This window comes from Alternaria ventricosa (genome assembly GCF_023758065.1).
Source record: "Alternaria ventricosa strain BMP 2768 chromosome Unknown scaffold_38, whole genome shotgun sequence".
In the NCBI taxonomy this organism is placed as follows: Eukaryota; Fungi; Ascomycota; class Dothideomycetes; order Pleosporales; family Pleosporaceae; genus Alternaria; species Alternaria ventricosa.
The window spans coordinates 46,458-64,144 of record NW_026055718.1 but is presented as its reverse complement, the minus strand read 5'-3'; the positions used below and the strand labels follow the sequence as shown (position 1 = coordinate 64,144).

The 17,687-nt window shown below is 53.2% G+C and overlaps 4 protein-coding genes across 4 annotated transcripts; 2 read left to right on the top strand and 2 right to left on the bottom strand.

Moving 5' to 3' along the window:
* Positions 1 to 1,937: 1,937 nt before the first annotated feature.
* Positions 1,938 to 3,723, top strand: J4E93_010916 (uncharacterized protein; the record flags this gene model as incomplete). Its single annotated transcript, XM_049348792.1, has 2 exons — positions 1,938 to 2,215; positions 2,268 to 3,723. The coding sequence occupies 2 exons, from the start codon at positions 1,938 to 1,940 to the stop codon at positions 3,721 to 3,723; spliced, it is 1,734 nt and encodes a 577-aa protein (XP_049194025.1).
* A 2,308-nt stretch (positions 3,724 to 6,031) lies between these two features.
* Positions 6,032 to 8,026, top strand: LCB2 (serine palmitoyltransferase component; the record flags this gene model as incomplete). Its single annotated transcript, XM_049348791.1, has 1 exon — positions 6,032 to 8,026. The coding sequence occupies one exon, from the start codon at positions 6,032 to 6,034 to the stop codon at positions 8,024 to 8,026; it is 1,995 nt and encodes a 664-aa protein (XP_049194024.1).
* Positions 8,027 to 9,301: 1,275 nt separating this feature from the next.
* On the bottom strand, positions 9,302 to 10,417 carry J4E93_010914 (uncharacterized protein; the record flags this gene model as incomplete). Its single annotated transcript, XM_049348790.1, has 1 exon — positions 9,302 to 10,417. The coding sequence occupies one exon, from the start codon at positions 10,415 to 10,417 to the stop codon at positions 9,302 to 9,304; it is 1,116 nt and encodes a 371-aa protein (XP_049194023.1).
* A 2,058-nt stretch (positions 10,418 to 12,475) lies between these two features.
* J4E93_010913 (uncharacterized protein) lies at positions 12,476 to 17,405 on the bottom strand (the record flags this gene model as incomplete). Its single annotated transcript, XM_049348789.1, has 8 exons — positions 12,476 to 12,859; positions 13,032 to 13,648; positions 14,087 to 14,723; positions 15,473 to 15,529; positions 15,580 to 16,316; positions 16,367 to 16,416; positions 16,483 to 16,555; positions 16,613 to 17,405. The coding sequence occupies 8 exons, from the start codon at positions 17,403 to 17,405 to the stop codon at positions 12,476 to 12,478; spliced, it is 3,348 nt and encodes a 1,115-aa protein (XP_049194022.1).
* Between the last annotated feature and the right edge of the window lie 282 nt (positions 17,406 to 17,687).

Genomic DNA, 17,687 nt, shown 5'->3' with positions numbered 1-17,687 from the left:
ATGGACGCTGCTCGTCACACTGCTTCGGTACTGTTTGGACGTGTTTTCAATGCAGTGGCACGATTCGCAACATTCTGTTACACTTGACATTCTTGAAGGCAAACGGTGGTTGAGCATGCAGAGACGGATGATGGACTCCCGCAAGTTGGGGGTGCAAGTGGTCTGCAGATCCGGTCGAGGCCGCGCTCGGCGCGGGCCATGACGTTCAATGTTGTTGGTGGGAGTCAGTTTTCCGGGTTGGTGGTTGTTGTCACTCGCTTGCCGACGCGTCCACCATTCACACCGCCGTGCCTGGCGTAAGCCTTGCAATTAATGGTGCAGGGAAGCGATCGGTGCTATAGATTGACAGCTGTAGGGCGACAAGACGGGCGACGAGCTAAGCTGAGTCGGCACTCTCAAGATCAACGAACTATTGCGGCTTGCCAAATGTGAACAATCTCGATTCCGTGGCTTTTTGACCGAGCGACGAGCGTGTCAGGATGGGTGCGATTAGACGGCACGGGCGCCGATGCTCGTCAGGATCTTTCCTCATGCTCGGCTTACCCGAGCGATCCGCACGAGGCTCGCAATCAAGTCTTCACGATACCGAAATGGGCCCTCTGCCGCACACTGTCAGCACCAAGAATGTGGGCGCGTACGGCGATGCAGGCCAGGTGCGACAGACACAGACGCGTGCCAGGAATACTTTGAACGCCCTGCCGGTGCGCCTTCTCGCTCACGCTCACGCTCACATTCACGCTCTGGTGTGCCTTGCCCGATCGTTGCCGTAGTGAGCGCTCGAAGACGCAGGGCTTCTCAAACACGACAACGGTAGCGCCTCATGCTCGCGCGTTGTTTGGCCTGTCGGAACACGCTAAAGCGGACCATGAGGACGACGACTTCGCGGCCTTTTTTTTGATAAACGAGCACCATTCATGCGCGCTGTTCTGACAGGTATCGCGATGCGAGTCTGTTGTCGCGGCCAGCCTCGCGGCAAGGATTGCCCTATAGGCGGCGGCCTCCTGAGTCTTGGAACAGAGCCTGTCGGTCGACCCTTGCTGTCACGTCTCTAGTGGCGCGACTCCGAGGTACCTCGCAGTAGTCCCCCTGATCGGAGCTATTGCGGGCAGCGCGTGCAGGCGGGCAGAGAGGACGCCGCACGCGCACCGTCGGATGCTGGTGCTGTTGTGTCGTGGTGTAGAGCGGAGGAACATCCGGTCAGAGTGTTGCGACGAGCATGGTTTGCTTCAGAACATAAGCGTTTTGGTGCGTCACCACTGGTCTCGCGCCTCCAGGGCGGGCGTCGAGCGGTGGTGCCGTTGGGCTAAAACCGTCTCTCTGGCCAGCTAGCGCCCTGCCCAGCCTAAGCTAGCCGGCGCGCACCTTCCCCCCGGCTTCAATGCCCCTTCCCTTAATCTCCCCTTTCCCAACCACGGTCGCTCATTTACATCCAAGGCCCTGCTCCTCTATCCGGATTCCTATCGTCACCTTTGCTGTCGGTGTGGTACCTACATCTTTCTCTTTCTCTGTCGACTTCTGCGAAGTGCCGCCACTCCTTTCGGCCTTTGCCCACGTTCCTTTCTTCACAACCCTCCTTTAGGCTTTGTCTGTCCGCTCCTTAGCACCTCTTCCTTCACTCTTGTCGACTTGGACTCGCTTTCGGACGATCCATCTGCTCCCCGGTCAGCAGCTTCCTTCACCCTTGACCCTTCTCACACGCGCCTGGACGGTGTCTCGAGCTTCTCACACACGTGGATTCTTTCTCCCGTGACATTGAACTCTTACCAGCTTCGCATAGCTCCACTATCTTCACCCACCACCATTGCTTGAACCATTACTTCACGACACTTTACGAACCAAGATAGACTGAGGTGTTAGCTCGATTGCTCCCTCTATATCTCCGACCCCGCTTCGAATCGAGTCCAACTCTCGCGCTCCGATTATCCCTACCACCCAACATGCAGTCAAACGACGACGCAATGGTCTCGCCTACGCCATCTCCACCGGCGTCATCCTCTACCCCGACGCAGGGCTCTGCCCCGCGCCGACCCCCGCGCAAGAGCACCCTCACCCAGCAGCAGCGCAACCAGAAGAGACAGAGGGCTACTCAAGACCAACTGGTGACACTCGAAGTGGAGTTCAACAAGAACCCTACGCCCACTGCTGCTACCCGCGAAAGAATTGCCTCGGAAATCAACATGACCGAGCGCTCAGTCCAGATCTGGTTCCAGAACAGGTAGGAAAAGCGAGCAGCATGATGCTTGTGCGCAGTACTGACATTAGCATAGACGTGCCAAGATCAAGAACATTGCCAAGAAGAGCATCGAGAACGGTGATGACTGCAATGATATCCCAGAGTCCATGCGACGATACCTTGCCCTCCAGGCCATGGAGTCTGGCAAGTCAATCGGCACTAGTTTCCTCGGACGCGCAGGCGGTATGCCATACGGAAGTGGCATGCTCCTCAACACCGACGCCAACAACTCCAAGGTTGTCATCCACCACTTCGCTTGCCGCTCCCTCAGCATCGGTAGCTGGAGACGTGTTGGACAGAGCGCCATGGACCTTGTGGTATTCTACTCACCCGAGAAGTGCTGCATCACCTACTACATCAACAACGACTCTGCAGGATACAAGATTGAGTACCCATTCTCATACATCAAGAACATTTCACTGGAGAATGGCGACATGACCGCAAACGCCGAGGGTGCGTCGCAACGCCCCGGAGGCCTGATTGTCGAGCTCAACCGCCCTCCGAACTTTTTCATGGACTCTTCCGGTTCGGGAGGATTTTTCCAATGCGGCGACTTTACCGAGGACCAGCAAGCATCAAACATTATGTTGCACCATTTGGGTGGTCACCCGAAGGTACTGAGCGGTCAGTTGGCGAAACTTGTCTCACTAGAGTCGTTTCAGAACCGACACAACATGTTCGACCCAAACACATTCGCCGTCTCGGCACCGGTCTCGCCCATCAACCACCGGCCCGCGTCCCAACCAAACCACCTCCAGCACCCGCATCACATGGGCATGTTTCAGGAGACGCATCTTGCACCTCAACCCTTCCAACCGCGTGGTCACAAGCGCCAGCGAAGTCGTTCAGTGCCTGTTGCGATGGACTTTTCTATGCTTCGCAACCCGATGCCATCTTTCTTGATCCAACAAGAGCCGTCGCCGTATGTTCCTAACCCTGAGATCTTTGCGCCGACGCCCCAGAGTGCAGGACCCATTGGCCCTCACCTGAGCATCGACACTTCTGCAGGGTACGGCATGGACTACCGACAGTACCCCATGTCCGCCACTACCGCCAACTCACCTTCGGAGTACGGCACGCCTTCCTTTTTCACATCGGGCCCATCAAACGACAACATCCCGGCATCCAACTATGGCCAGTACAACATTCCTCCCTATGTACATACACCAATGGGCCCGCCACCTTCTGCATCTCACCACTCACCTATGCCGACGATGAACCACCCTGACCCTATCATTGCTAACCAGTCACCACCACTGGGTTCTTTCGGTCGTGACAACCACAATGATGTGTACCCAATGTCGCACGACAACGGCATGTCCGACGAGGCGCTGCAGATGACAGACATGTACGCCAAGCAAAATCTCAACATGCCGTTCCGGTCGCCGATGATGGATGACAACGTCGACGACTTGGACATGCAGAACCTGGTGTCATTCGGCTCATTAGACCCATCAAGCATGTCACCGGAGCATCACCAGATGCAATGAGCAGCCCGCACACTACTGTCTGTTTGTCAATTATTCTTTCGCGTGCTCTTATACCCGGTCGCGGTTGCTTTCCTACGAGGAAGCTCGATGCGCACGCCCTGCCGCTTGGAACAGTGGCAGGGCAGTTGCAGCTCTTGCTCTCCATTATCGCTCATACTTAATGTGGTCGTCATCTCTCACATATCCGTCTCAAATCCTTGAATCTACCAAGCCATGGGGTCTTCCCGTCGCTTTTAGGAAGCCACCCTTCTATTACTTTCCATCACTACTTTTCGTAACGCAGGTTGAACGACCACCATACAGGGACTGGTTATTGAACACGGCGTTGCTCAGGATTGGGTAGGCTTGGAACTATACAGAGAAATGGCGGACTGGTGGAACCTGCGCTGGTGTTGGCAGACGTCAGCGGCATATGCTGGTCGTCTTTTTTCCTTTTGGATTGTTCTTTTCATTGTTCATCATCTCTTCTTTTTCTGTTGCGAGCTAGCCATTGTTTCATATGTTGCGTGCATCTCGGAATTTTCTCTTGTCGGGCTCCGCTGGCAGGTGGAGGGATTGCCATTTTAAGGAGATCTTGAGCTGCGGGGGTTGTGGTGGATTACAGAGCCGCTGCGCGTGCTTGAGTATGTAGCTTTCAAAGGGGTCTCCGGTAAACAGCTGTTCTTCGAGATCAGTAAGCAAATACATTACATTACTTCAACCGACCTGGGATGGTGCCAGCAATGTGCTATGCGGAGGTGTATGGAGCTGTCAGGCAGCGGGGAAGTGCCATGTTATAGCAGAGTGAAATTACGATGGACAGGTTGTCTCGTATCTGCGGTTGCGAGATGAAAGTCCATCGTAATTTACAGCGAATCCTCGCACTAGGAAGGGCTACACAGCCCATTTGACAGCGCATTAATGAGAGTGGTCTCGGGCCAGCCCGTTGAACCTCCACACGATGATTACAAAATCCGGTGGGCCAATCATTTGCTGGAAGGCTGTAACATGTTATTTCATGCTACACAGGCGTTGGTAAGAAGTGTAATTGTCGCGTGGTGACTGCTGCGCAACGGCGGCACGACGTCTTCAAATATGTGGCCGCATGTGCTTATGTGCTAGTCGATGGTGTAGGCGAGGCTGGAAAAGGAAATAGCACTGCAATAAGATCGTCGACTATGCGTGGTGGTGTGAGTGCCGCAACGCTTACAGCATGCCAAGAGGTGGACATCAGTGGGCGAGCACGTCGTGGCTAACAGCAGACAGCAGACAGCAACAGCCATGCGTGGATGACAGAGCATGCGGTGATTATGTCAGGCTTGTCAGACCGAACGTTGCGCAAGAACTGGGTTAAGAAATTTGATGTAGTCGATGACGTGCGGCGAGGCCCGTTGGCATCGCAGGCGCGCAGGCACATCGCAGACAAGCTCTGGGCCCGCGCGATTATGGCCCGAGTCGCAAGGCTTTTCAGGCTCGGACGAGGTACGGGTCTAGTCTGGCAAGGCTTGCGATGCTCGGCAGGCGAGGAGGGCGATTTGAGGGCGAAGTGGCAGCGATCGGCATCGAGTTCCCCTGACGTTGTGCCCCAAGCGGCGTGGTGCCGAACGGGACAATGGGGCTGCTCATTTCACGTTTCGTCGGGCCAACCAGCTCGCCGCTGCTTTTCGACTGCACCACCCCTTGCCTCGACGCTGATAAGTGAAGTGCCAGCTTTCTTCTCTCGCTCCACACCCACATCTTGTCACTCATTACTTGCCCGTTGGTGTTGATCGTGCCAGGACTTTCACGGCATCTCTACGTCACGACCGGCGGCGCAGAAGCTTGGTGGTTCGCAGCAAACGGCCGCGCCACTCAGGAACACGAAAAGCGTTGCGACAGCCCTTCACGTACTCCGCAGTACCAGTCAAGCCTCTGTTTATTGCACCGCTCGCATCACGTAGGTCCTTTTCCTCCAAGCGTCCGCGGCCTCCCGCTGCACCTGCCCAATCCCAGCCTCCAATCTCTTTCCCAACTTTCGTCTATCTCCTGCACGCTATCCGGCACTGCCGCTCCCCGGCTTTGTCCACGCTCCGGGTGCATGAGCGCGTCAGTCCTACTACTACTAAGACTGCCTTTCACCCACCACTGTCCCAGCCGTTGCTCGCCGACATCCTCACGCAGTGCTGCCAATTCTTCCTCGAGTCGCCTGCTGATCTCTTTCCCGTCTAGCTCCTCCCGCGACCTCCTGCATTCTTCACCGCCAGCTCCAACGTGGGACGATACTCGAGCCTACATCTCCCTGCGTCTGCCCTGCCTACTCTAATACCGCCGTCCGAGAGCAATTGCTGCAATGCCTGTCCGAAGCATCAACCCGTTCGCATCCACCGCCCCTGCTCCCCCCCTCGATCCCTCCGCCGAGAAGCGCGAGCCAGCGCGTCGACAATCCTTCGCAAAGGGCAACAAGTTCACATCCCTCTTCGGTGGCTCCCCCAAGTCCCGGACCGACGCCGCTCTCCTGCGTGAGGCATTCGTTGCCCAGCAACAGGCCCTGCTCAACAACCCCTCACCGTCGCAAATCTCCCTCCCGACCATCAACCTGACCACCGCGACCGGCGAGAAGATGCCCACGGAGCCAAAGACCCTCTTCCAGCCGCCTTCGCCAGAGGAGCAGCGCCGCCTCGCACGAGCACACGCCCAATTCGGTCCCCTTGGCTCCCAGAAGCACCGCTACCTCAGCAAGTTCGAGGGCGAGTTCGGCGACCCCATTGAGGACGAGCCGCCATATTATTTCCTTTTCACCACATACATCAGCTACTTAATCCTAATAGTATTCGGACATGTTCGCGACTTCTTCGGCAAGCGCTTCAGGAAGCAACACTACAGCCATCTGCAGGAGAAGGACGGATATGCACCCCTCAACAGCGACTTCGACAACTTCTACACGAGACGGTTGAAGATGCGCATCAACGACTGCTTCTCGCGACCGACAACCGGCGTTCCTGGACGCTTCATCACCGTGCTTGACCGCAAGTCAGACGACGGCAACAACACCTTCAAGATGCTCGGTACCACCACGGAAACCCTCAACATGAGCTCCTACAACTACCTCGGATTTGCTCAATCAGAAGGTCCCTGCGCAGACGCCGCCGAAGCTACCATCAGGAAATACGGAATCTCAATGGCCAGTCCCCGATCAGACAGCGGTACTTCAGACCTCACTGTCGAGGTTGAGGACCTCATCGCCAAGTTCGTCGGCAAGCCAGCTTCAATGGTCTTCTCTATGGGTTTCGTTACGAACGCTACCACATTCCCCACCATTGTTGGAAAGGGCTGCCTCATGATCTCCGACGAACTCAACCACTCTTCCATCCGATTCGGCGCTCGTCTCTCCGGTGCCATGGTTACAATGTTCAAGCACAACGACATGCGCGACCTCGAGCGCAAGCTCCGTGAAGCCATCTCGCAAGGTCAGCCCCGCACCCACCGCCCCTGGAAGAAGATCTTGGTCGCCGTCGAGGGTCTCTACTCCATGGAGGGCACCATGTGCAACCTTCCCGGTATCATCAGCCTGAAGCACAAGTACAAGTTCAACCTCTTCGTCGACGAAGCCCACTCTGTCGGTGGTGTCGGCCCTCGCGGACGTGGTGTATGCGACTACTTTGGCATCGACCCCTCGGAAGTTGACATCCTCATGGGTACATTGACGAAATCCTTCGGTGCCAACGGTGGTTACATCGCCGCTGAGAAGCCTATCATCGACAAGCTCCGCACCTCCAACGCCGCCATGCTTTTCGCCGAGTCACCCGCACCACCCGTCCTCATGCAAATCTCGTCTGCCCTTCGTATCATTGATGGTTCTATCGTTCCCGGCCAAGGTGAAGAGCGTCTCCAGCGTCTCTGCTTCAACTCGCGCTACCTCCGTCTCGGTTTGAAGCGCCTCGGCTTCATCGTCTACGGCCACGACGACTCCCCCATCATCCCCGTCATGCTGTACAACCCCGCCAAGATGCCCGCCTTCTCCCATGAGATGCTCAAGCGCAAGATCTCCGTCGTCGTCGTCGGTTACCCAGCCACCCCTCTCGTCTCATCACGCGCCCGCTTCTGCGTCAGCGCCGCGCACACCAAGGATGATCTCGACCGTATGCTCACGGCTTGCGACCAGGTTGGCGAGCTCCTCCAACTCAAGTTCAGCAGTGGTGTTGCCGGAGGTGCGGAACCCGAGGACCTTCTCGAGATGAGCAAGGCCGCGGACGATAACAAGGAGACGATGCCCAAGCCCCCCAGGTGGAGGATCGAGGATGTGCTCAAGAGGACTGTTGATGATGTACAAGGGACGCTGCGGTAAAAAGAAGTATTATACGTATCTTACATATGTCCTACGCAGCATCTTCTTTTCATCAACGCTTCTGTCATCCCGACCACACTTATTGGTTTCACGACGTTATTCAGCAAACTTTCTGGAGCATTTTGGCGTCCGTTCTCGTGCGCGTTGGCCTTGTTGTGGCGCGTGTTTGCTTGCATGTATCATAACCCTTTTCTCTCGATTCAATACCCTCGCTGTTGGCTTTTTTACACTATTAAACTTTTTTTTATGTCCGCATGGCACCTTTTTCCAGAGACTAGATGATGTTCTGCATTTGATGGATATAATTGCTCGTCGTTTTTGTTGTTTGTACTTGTGATTGTGAGTGTGCATTTCGAAGTCGTGGTGAGTAGGTTGTTGAAGTAGATGGTAGTCGATAATCGTAATGTGGTGGATGAGTGATTGGGAAGGTACGGGACAGATGGTAGATGGTAGACATGTATACAGATCAGATGCTCTATAGACATATGGTGGATACTGTAGGGCGATGAATGGAGTGTAGTGTTATCACTCCATTCATCGCCCTCCAGTATCCACCACATGTCTATAGACCATCTAATCCAGATACTGAAGGGCGATATGAGAGATAGCGGCGGCGGGGATAGTGAAAGAAAATAAATGTTATAATGAGCACACCTCTTTGCTTAGTTTGAACGTATCATACCGGGCTTTTGCATACGACTATGCCTTTTGTCTTTTTTTGAGATGGGACACGTTTGATATGCTAGTTTGTCTACTTTGTCTCGTATGCTCTTCTTCTGCATTTGCTTGGGTGGATGGTGGATGTAAGACGACGTATACAAGGTGAAAAGCATAGAACAGTTGTTTGTGATGGGTAGGAAGTGGGTTGGCTGCAAAGCTGGAGGAAATACATGATGAGGCTCTTTTGACGGACAGAAGATGATCTTAGTTAAGTGTGGTTAAGTTAGCTATAGGGTATGTGAGGACAACTTGATCTTGCAGTTGGTAGCAAAATAGGAGATCACGTCGGTAATGTAGTAGCATGCATACAAAGGAGGCGAAAAGAGATGTCTAAGTCAACAAGAACTTTTTTGCAAGACCGATCCTACTGTGTATAGTAAAGTCACACCCAAAGATCACAGCATCACCAAGTTGTCAAACAGGTTTCCAGGTATCATAACTGCAATTCAACAATCAAACTATATACAACTCAAAGCCGTTCTCATAAACATTTCATACCATATCATCCAAACCATCATCCATCGCTAGGCAAAAAGCAAACTCACATCCAAGCGTTTAACCGCGGGTAAGAGTAAGACCGTAAGCAGACAGAATCTCGTTGACAGGCTGGAAGTAAGTGACACCTCCGCTGGAGCAGTCACCAGAGCCACCAGAAGTGACACCCTGGGCCTGGGCACCGCTGTACCAGGAACCGCCAGAGTCACCGGGCTCAGCGCAGACGTTGGTCTGAGTAAGGCCAGTGACACGGCCCTCAGCGTAGGAGACGGTGGCGCCGAGAGCGCGGATAGTACCGCAGAAGACACCGGTGGTGGAACCGGAGCGGCAGACGCTGCCGCCGGTGGCGGTGGCGGTGCTGCCGGAGACGGGGAGGGTGCTGCCGGCGTAGTTGTTGATGCGGCCCTGGTACGTGTTGCCAGAGGTGCCGCGGATGTACGAGTAGTCGTTGCCGGGGAAGCTGGAGCCAGCGAAAGTACCGATGGTGGCACCGGCGCTGGTGGAGGCAGTGTTGCCAGTGGTACCGCAGTGGCCGGCGGAGACGAATCCACCGGTGACGGAGAAACCGACGGAGCAGCGGCCGGCACGGTTGATGTAGTAGGCGTCACCACCGCGGATGGTAGCGAAGGTGGTGGGCATGGCGGCAACGGTCTTGACCTCGTACTCGGAGTCGGCGAGACCAACCTTCTTGGCGAGGTCGGCAGCGGAGTCGGTGCTGTCGGCGAGAGCCTCGAAGACGAGCTTGTTGGAGGCAACGTCGACGTAGTAGGCGGCGATTCCAGACTCGGAGCGCTTGGCGGACTCGATGTCCATGTTGTCAAGAGCAGCCTTGGCCGCCTCAAGCTTGGAGAGAGGGACGGAGACGAGGAGGGGCTTAGCACCGGCGGCCTCGACCTCGGAGGCAGAGGCCTCGTCGGTGACGGCAACGGTGAGGTCACCGTCAACGAGGTAGGCACCACCGAAGGAGGCACCGGTGGAGGTACGGAGCTGCTCGATGACATCGGTGGCCTTGAGCTCGCGGGCAACACGGGCGTGGGCCTGCTCGGCATCAAGTCCAAGGTCGCGCTTCATGGCAGCGAGGATGTCGGGGTGCAGGCTGTTGGCAGCAGTGGTAGGGGCACCGTAGACGATGGGCAGGAAGACTGCCACGGCAGCGAGGAAGTTGGTGAGAACCATGGTGAAGATACCGAACGTTTGATGTTGTAGAGGCGAGAGCGAAGGTAGTAGAGTGAGTGACACTGATGAGAGTGATGATTTGAAAACGACGGGAATACCCTCCTATACTTATACTTCTTCGTCCACCTCTGGCGTCGTGACTTGCATCATGTCTTCGTCCGTTGCTGTGCAAGATAGAGCCCTAGCTCGCATACACGGCGACGGACTGCCTCCTTCCTCATCCGCTACGTGGTGTGGTCCCACGTGCTTGCAGTATCAGAAAGGTAGTCTCCAAAAGGCACCTCACAAGAGCTGTAAATTGGATCGACCGCTAACCAGAATATCTCCTTCCTCTTCCGCTGCAAGGCATGTTTACCCCGGGGTGCTACGTTTCAAGAGTATCGGAAAGGTAAACCCCATAGGGCACCTCACAAGACATTGCCCCCACGGTGTTACACCCAAACAGGCACCTGACAAGAAATTCGCCCCTGGAGGCCATCGAGCTATCGATGTAGCAGCTCTTAACACCAAAGTTAACGGTCTGCAAGCACCCCTACGCTATCCAGGTACGCGAATCCGTTCAGGAAGGAGGTTGAGATACGACAGAGATCCGGTAGGGGTAGATAAGCGAGTTGGTCGGATAATGTGCCAGCCTTAGGGAATAACCCCGCACGGGCATATCCGTTCATGCAGAAGCCATACACACCTCTTTACCATACCTTCCTGATTCATCATGTGTCCCGCTGCCAAGAGCCAAGACCTTTATCTTCTAATATCGAGGGGCGCTTAGCAGATAGGAGCTTTTGCGATGGCTCTCTTTATTCGCCGACTTTCTTGTAGTGCCGGTAGTTTGGCGTTCTACCCTCTTGGCGAGCTCGGGAATTGCAAGGGCATAGTCCACCTATTCTGGTGTTTGTTCGTAGTCCAGGTAAATGGCCAGTAGATATGCGTGCTAATCGTGGTGATCGTCACTGGCAGCTCCCCAAGGTTGAACTTGTGAGCGTAGCGACAGTGTCTAGACTCGTAGGAAATCCCTATGAGTCAGGGAACTTTGCCGGTTCGTCGCTGATCAAGAAGGGTCCAGCTGCTTCTAAGCGATCAATCCTCGTGGTCTTTACCATTGGTAAATACGCGGTGGTAGAAGTTCAGTTAGCTCCAGCGTCGCTCGTCGAATACTAATCAACCCATAATCCTGCTGCAGGAGGACCACAACTTCCTGCACACATGTGCTGGCGCTGTTCGTTCATGCTGTATGGACGTTGTTTTTCCGTGTTACTAGTATCCGCAGCAGTAGTGAAGGATCAGAAGGAAGGGTCGCTCCGAGCGGGTCCTACACCCTCATCCTGCCGGTATTCGTATTAGAATGCAAGCTTCCAATCATGGCGAGGCATTGGCAAGAATCCGCCAATGCGACCTCGGAAGACTAGATGCATGAGGGATAGCATACACATTGCCACAACCGCTCGTAGCGTGCTCATGCCCAGCCGTTTGCCGTGCCTGAACCAAGGACGGCTGGTACCTGGCTGCAAGCGTGGTGGCTGCAAGCGTGACCCCGTATTGCGCCATCGTTCTACAAGCCGAGGTGAAATCGCTGCGCACGCGGGTATGATGAAGTCAACGGCGCCTGCACCATGTTCGAAGTTGAGTCGAGTGGCAAGCAGTTATGCTGCTGTATCCGCATTTGTGAAGTGGCTGATGAGACGTGATGTGGTGAGTACCTGCGGGTGCAGAGGTGATGGACCGAGGGGCAGACGTGGCCGACGCCGGCGAACATCATTTCCACTAGCGCGACGCTAAAACGCACGACGTTCCAGACAGGAAGGAGCTATACGTTGATGTCATGCGGACATGAGACAGACGCAGCTCATACAAGAAAAAGCATATACCAGGACTGTAGACTACATCACGATAGAAGCATGCAAAGTATGTAAGCTGACGTCGATGTAGGCTCTAGGATGTTCAGTTTTCCTAGGTTAACGTGGACGGGTTCTGAGTGATATCGCATAGCTACATTGCACCCGGCCATTCTATACGATACATTTCAGGTCCGCAACGCTAGCCTGAAGACATCGCAAGTCCTTACAATGAACAGGCAAAATCGTCCCAAAGCGCCGCTTTCCTCTTGTCGTCCTTCGCCAAATCCTCACACTTTGATGCGGAACCTTTACAAAACAGATCGAAGGTGAACGGAAAAGCAGAGTACCAACATGAGCAGATGTCACCCAGTTTTTCCCTATCGGTGATATCAACAGGCGACTCTGTCTTTGATGTACCTTCAATGGATGTTTTTATATGCCAGTTGCTAGTGTCATTGTAATTCGCACACTTGAGATCACCGAGAGCAGTGTAATCTGTGAGCCAGGGAAGTTTATCCTCTCGCTCATCCGGTGTGACGTAGACGCCGTAGAGGCGGTCGTTGAGCTTGAGCACGCCGCCACGTCTTTTGGTGGGATCGGTATCGCACTAGGTTGATTAGTAGATGGACTGATGTTGCCATGGGATTGCACTAATGTCTTACATTGTGTATGATATCCTTATAAGTCAAGCGACAGTGGTCGATTTTGGTCTCGTTCGTAGCTCCTTCAAAAAAGTACCAAGTGGGTCGAGCTTGTATGAACAACGCAGGATCAGCGACCGCAAAGAATCCAACATGCGAGTCAGCGTTTGTTTTTGTAAGTTTGTACGCCCTACTTGCGTTACGGAAATCCGCGGTATCGCGCACAGATGGTGGAATTGGGGTTCTTGGGTCCCAAGACTTGATGATGTCTTCACAGAACTGTTGGGAAAAGCCAACTGCCTCCTCTCCGTCGAATTCTTTCGCATTTGGGTACTGGGCATGGCTTTCACCGAAGCAAGTACGGTCGGACGTTGCATCCGTATTGAGTAGTTGGTCTTTGTGGGCGTCTACAAAGGTACCGATCCATGAGTCCTCTTTGCCCCTTATGGACTCATCTGGGAGTTCTCTGTAATACGGGGCGCTTAGTATATCGGCCTTTCGTTCTTCGTCAAGCTCAGTCCCGATATCGAATTCAGCTTTATCGGGTTGTAGTAGAGAAGGGTCGTAGTTCGGCTGGGAAAGTCCGCGCCAGTGGAACCAGCCTTTTACTTGAATTTGGGCAGATTCTTCGTCATTGAAAGGAACGACCATTTTGCCGTAAGATGGATCATCATCAATTCTAGGGAAGTAAGGAACCGTGCCGCCGATAGCCTGCGATACATAGTTGGATAGGGCAAAAAGAGCATAGTTGTCCGCTAGAAATGATTAGCCCAACATGAGTTTATCCAGAAGATGACGAACATGCCGTTCAATGCTCCCCAGTCGTTGGAGCTGTCGTGAACTCGAGCCAAAACCTTGGCGCAAAGTACCCCGTAGCAAGCTGACCACGACTCCTTGACTCCGCCAGGAGAATCTTGCCATACATTAACCCAAAGGTCTGAAATGGGTCGTTTTAGTTCTTTCGATGTAGGAAGAAACTGGACCAGCATGCGCAGCAAGGTAGTAGCTGATCGATGTCAGTGATCTAGCGGCAAGTGTACAATTGTTGAATTACTCGCCTCGATTGTCGTGATAATACCCTGAATTGTATCGAGCCGTAAGATTAGTGGGGGAATTGATACCCATCTGGACCCTATGGTTCAGTGGAGGGAGTCCGAAGTATTCGCGACAGATTACAAGCCCCGGTTGTTGACCTTGCGTCTTGGCAATGCCGGGAAAGTTCGTGCGGTCGGCACACGGAGCTGAGCCGTCGAAGTTGCACGTCACCGAAATTGGCTCTGAAAGTTGCAGCACGCCTGGAAAAGCACTCTTGATGACCGGAATGTGTTCGACTGAACTTTTGCCAAAGAACAGCCAAAAGTTTGGGTTGTCCGTGTAGGCTGTTTGGCTTTTGGCTGTCACGTTGGCCATGTCCATAACATCTTTCAAATCGTTGTCAAGCATGTCTCGATGCTCAGCCTTGCATGAATCATCAATGGAGATTATGGACCCGGCAGTTGATGGCAGCGCTGATACCGCGGGCTGAGGGCCTGTTTGTGCGAGAGTCTGGGAAGGTGATTGTGAATCTGCTTGAGAGGACGCTTGTTGGCTAGCCTGAGAAGCAGCGGAGACTACCTGAGAAGTCACCGAGGCAGTCTGGGAAACTGCAGAGGCTACCTGCGAAGAACTTTGCGCGGCGCCATCCGCTATGAGAGAGAGGATCAAGAAGATCGTGAGGGTTAGACCATTCGGTCTAAACACTGACGTGGCCAACGAACGGACTTTCTTGATGGCGTTGAACATGCTGTAGGACGAGCGGTAGGAGATGAATAGTTGTAGAATGGCAGGGCACTAGATATGATATGCAGGTACAGCAAAGATGTGAAGTGATGTTGGCTGCGTGATTTTGCGTGATGGTGTCTATCGAAGAGAGATTGTAGGAAGGAAGGAGAGAACTGCGATGCGAGATCTTATACTCACCGATGACTGTTGCGTAGGACGTGGAAGTATGCTTTCTGTCATGGCAGAGTCGTTGTGACTAGTCTATAGGATTTGGTGACTGGACAGTGGTTCAAGTTCTTGTTTAGTGAGAGTTGGGATGTTTCGCGATTCGTGTCATTTTCCGGACCGCACACGATGGAATGTACTCCAGCTTCGCGTAGATATCGACTCTTATACTCCATACATGTGCATCCCCAACATCTCATCCCGCCGCCTAGGCTACCCACTAATGCACCGCATGTTCGCCGCAGCACCTATGGTAGCGCCTTGCTGCTTCCAAACATCTGCGCAAGACTTCCCCGGTTGCTTACAGACCATAGCCGCACCCATGGGGTTGCTACCAAACCAACACGTACAGAGCCGCCCCGTACGTTCGCTATCGTTGATATCGATAAAGGGTGCGACCCGCCATGCACTCGTGGCATTGTAATCCGTGCATTTGGATTCTAAGGTCCGTGGTATGTCCCAGTGGGCTGATGGATGCGTCATAGCGCCTACGGCGAAGATCTGTAAGTGCGTCAATGATGGTTCTTAAGTGTGACTCTCAAGGAGTCATCATAGCATTATCGTTCGGTCATATTCAACGGGGAAATACGCACCATGTCGTAGATTTTGAGATAACCACCATATTTGTCGTCACTGTCTGCTCCATCGCACTAGGTTTATTAGTATTGGAAGCAAGCATTTTGGAAGATTAGTAACCCACATGTGTAATGAGGTCGTTGTATGTTGCTATGCAATGCGAAGCTTTCTCGTCAGATTGTATTCCTTCGAAATATACAGATAGGTTCTTCCCTGTCATGAAGCTATCAGGGCCTGGGGCGACGTAGTAGGACAGATCCTTTGTACCATCCGGGAGTTGTGTATACAACTCGACTTCCTTATCGATTTGGAAGATGCGCGGATGTAGAGGCTTGCCAGCGAGCATGTAGTCGTTGACTTTGTTCTTGCAGAAGTTGTCCAATTCACTCTGCACTTCGTCAAATGTAAAGGCTATGGCGTCCGGGAACGCGGTTTTATCTTCACGATAACATGTGTATTCTTTTGATGCACCCAGGTTGGACATGCCGTGCTGTTTTGCTTCGTTGAACACCTTCAGGAACTTGTCACGAAGTGCTTTAAAACCGGATGTGGTGGCGCCAAAGGACCAGGGCGCATTCTCTAGATCAGCCTGAGATTCTTTTGGAAGTTGGTCCTTGAAGTCCAAAATGTCTGTCTTCTGGTATCGCTCGACGTCGTAATACCACTGGGAATCACTCTCTGCGCTAAATTCCGGAGTCACCTGGAAGGTCTCGATATCTCCCGAAACAAAAGGCTTAATGATGGGATTCGGACCATCTTCGAGACGAGGAAGCCATGGAAAGTTGGATGTTCCAAGACTGTTAGATTCCCCAAGTTGATGAGAAACGTACTTCTGCAACGCAAAAAGAGCATAGTTATCGGCTATACCCGTCAGCATCGGGTAAGAGTTCTTGTTGTTGTCAAATGCATACCATTAAGAATGCTCCATGTTTCACTATCGGCCAACTGAGCTAGGAGCTTACTGCAGTATACACCATAGCAAGCTGTCCATTTACTCGCCCCACCCGCATATCGCATGTACACCCACAGGTTAGAGATATGCCGGTTCCAGCCCTCTCGTTGTGGGAGATAGTAGAGCAAAGCTCGCAAGAGTGCGGAAGCTATTAGTAGATTAGTATAAGGTGAATGTGGATGTGTTCGAGATGGCATTCCCATACCTTGGTTCTCATGATATGAGCCCATATTGAAACGGCGCGTCCAGTCGACTGAATCGCTCAGGCCCATCTGTACTGCCTCGTTCAGAGGAGGGAATCGGAAGTACTCCCAACAAAAGTAGAGATTAGGTTTGAGGTCCACCCGGGGGCCTTCGCTGCCTATGCCGCCATACACGTGTTTACTTTGACATGCCGCTGTCTCGTTCTTGATGTCGCAAACCGCATTGATCTTCCAAGCAGCACTCACGGTTGCGCTTGAATAGTCCTTAAACACGCTCTCGACTGTGCTAGCATTCTGAATAGCGCTGGTACCAAGATTCTCCACGAAGGGTGGGTCTTGTCCAAGATTGGCATTTGACCAATCCAGCATTCCATAGAAGGCCAACGTGCCAGTCCCGACAAAGGCGGTTTTGATGATGCTTTTTTGATCGACATCACAAGTATCGCCGATCACGAAGTTCTTGTCCGCGTCGACGTTAGGGACTACAATGGGCGCCGCAGAGGCAGCTTGTGAACTTGTCGGAGTAATGCTTGGTGACGCGGCCTGAGAGATAGCTTGAGAGGTCTGAGAGGCGACCTGAGAAGACTGAGAAGTAGCCTGAGAGGTCTGGGATGTGACCAGTGAAGTCTGAGAGGCAGCCTGCGAAGCCTGAGAGGAAGCCTGCACAGAAGCCTGTGATGCGCTTGGTGAAGTATTGGTAGCAGCCTGAGCCGAGCTTTGAGCAGCAGTCCCGGCGATTAGAGAAAGGATCAAGAAGAGCGTGAAGACTACGCTGTTCAGTGGAATGATAGCCATGCTGGAGCTGCGAACGTGTATGGCGCGTTGTTGGGTAGTTAATCGTCGTGTAGTAGTGTTTATGAGAGAGGGATTGTAGGAAGAAAAGAAGGAGAATGCATTGCAAGATCTTGTACTCAGCGACGACTATTGCAAAAGACGTGGCAGGATAACTTTGGTCATATATCGGAGTCATTATGACTAGATTTCATCAGCCGAATGACTGTTTGTTGCTTCGGCCGTGATTCATATATTCCATCCGTTCCAAGATGCGTAGATGTTCCGCAAACGGGCATGTTCATC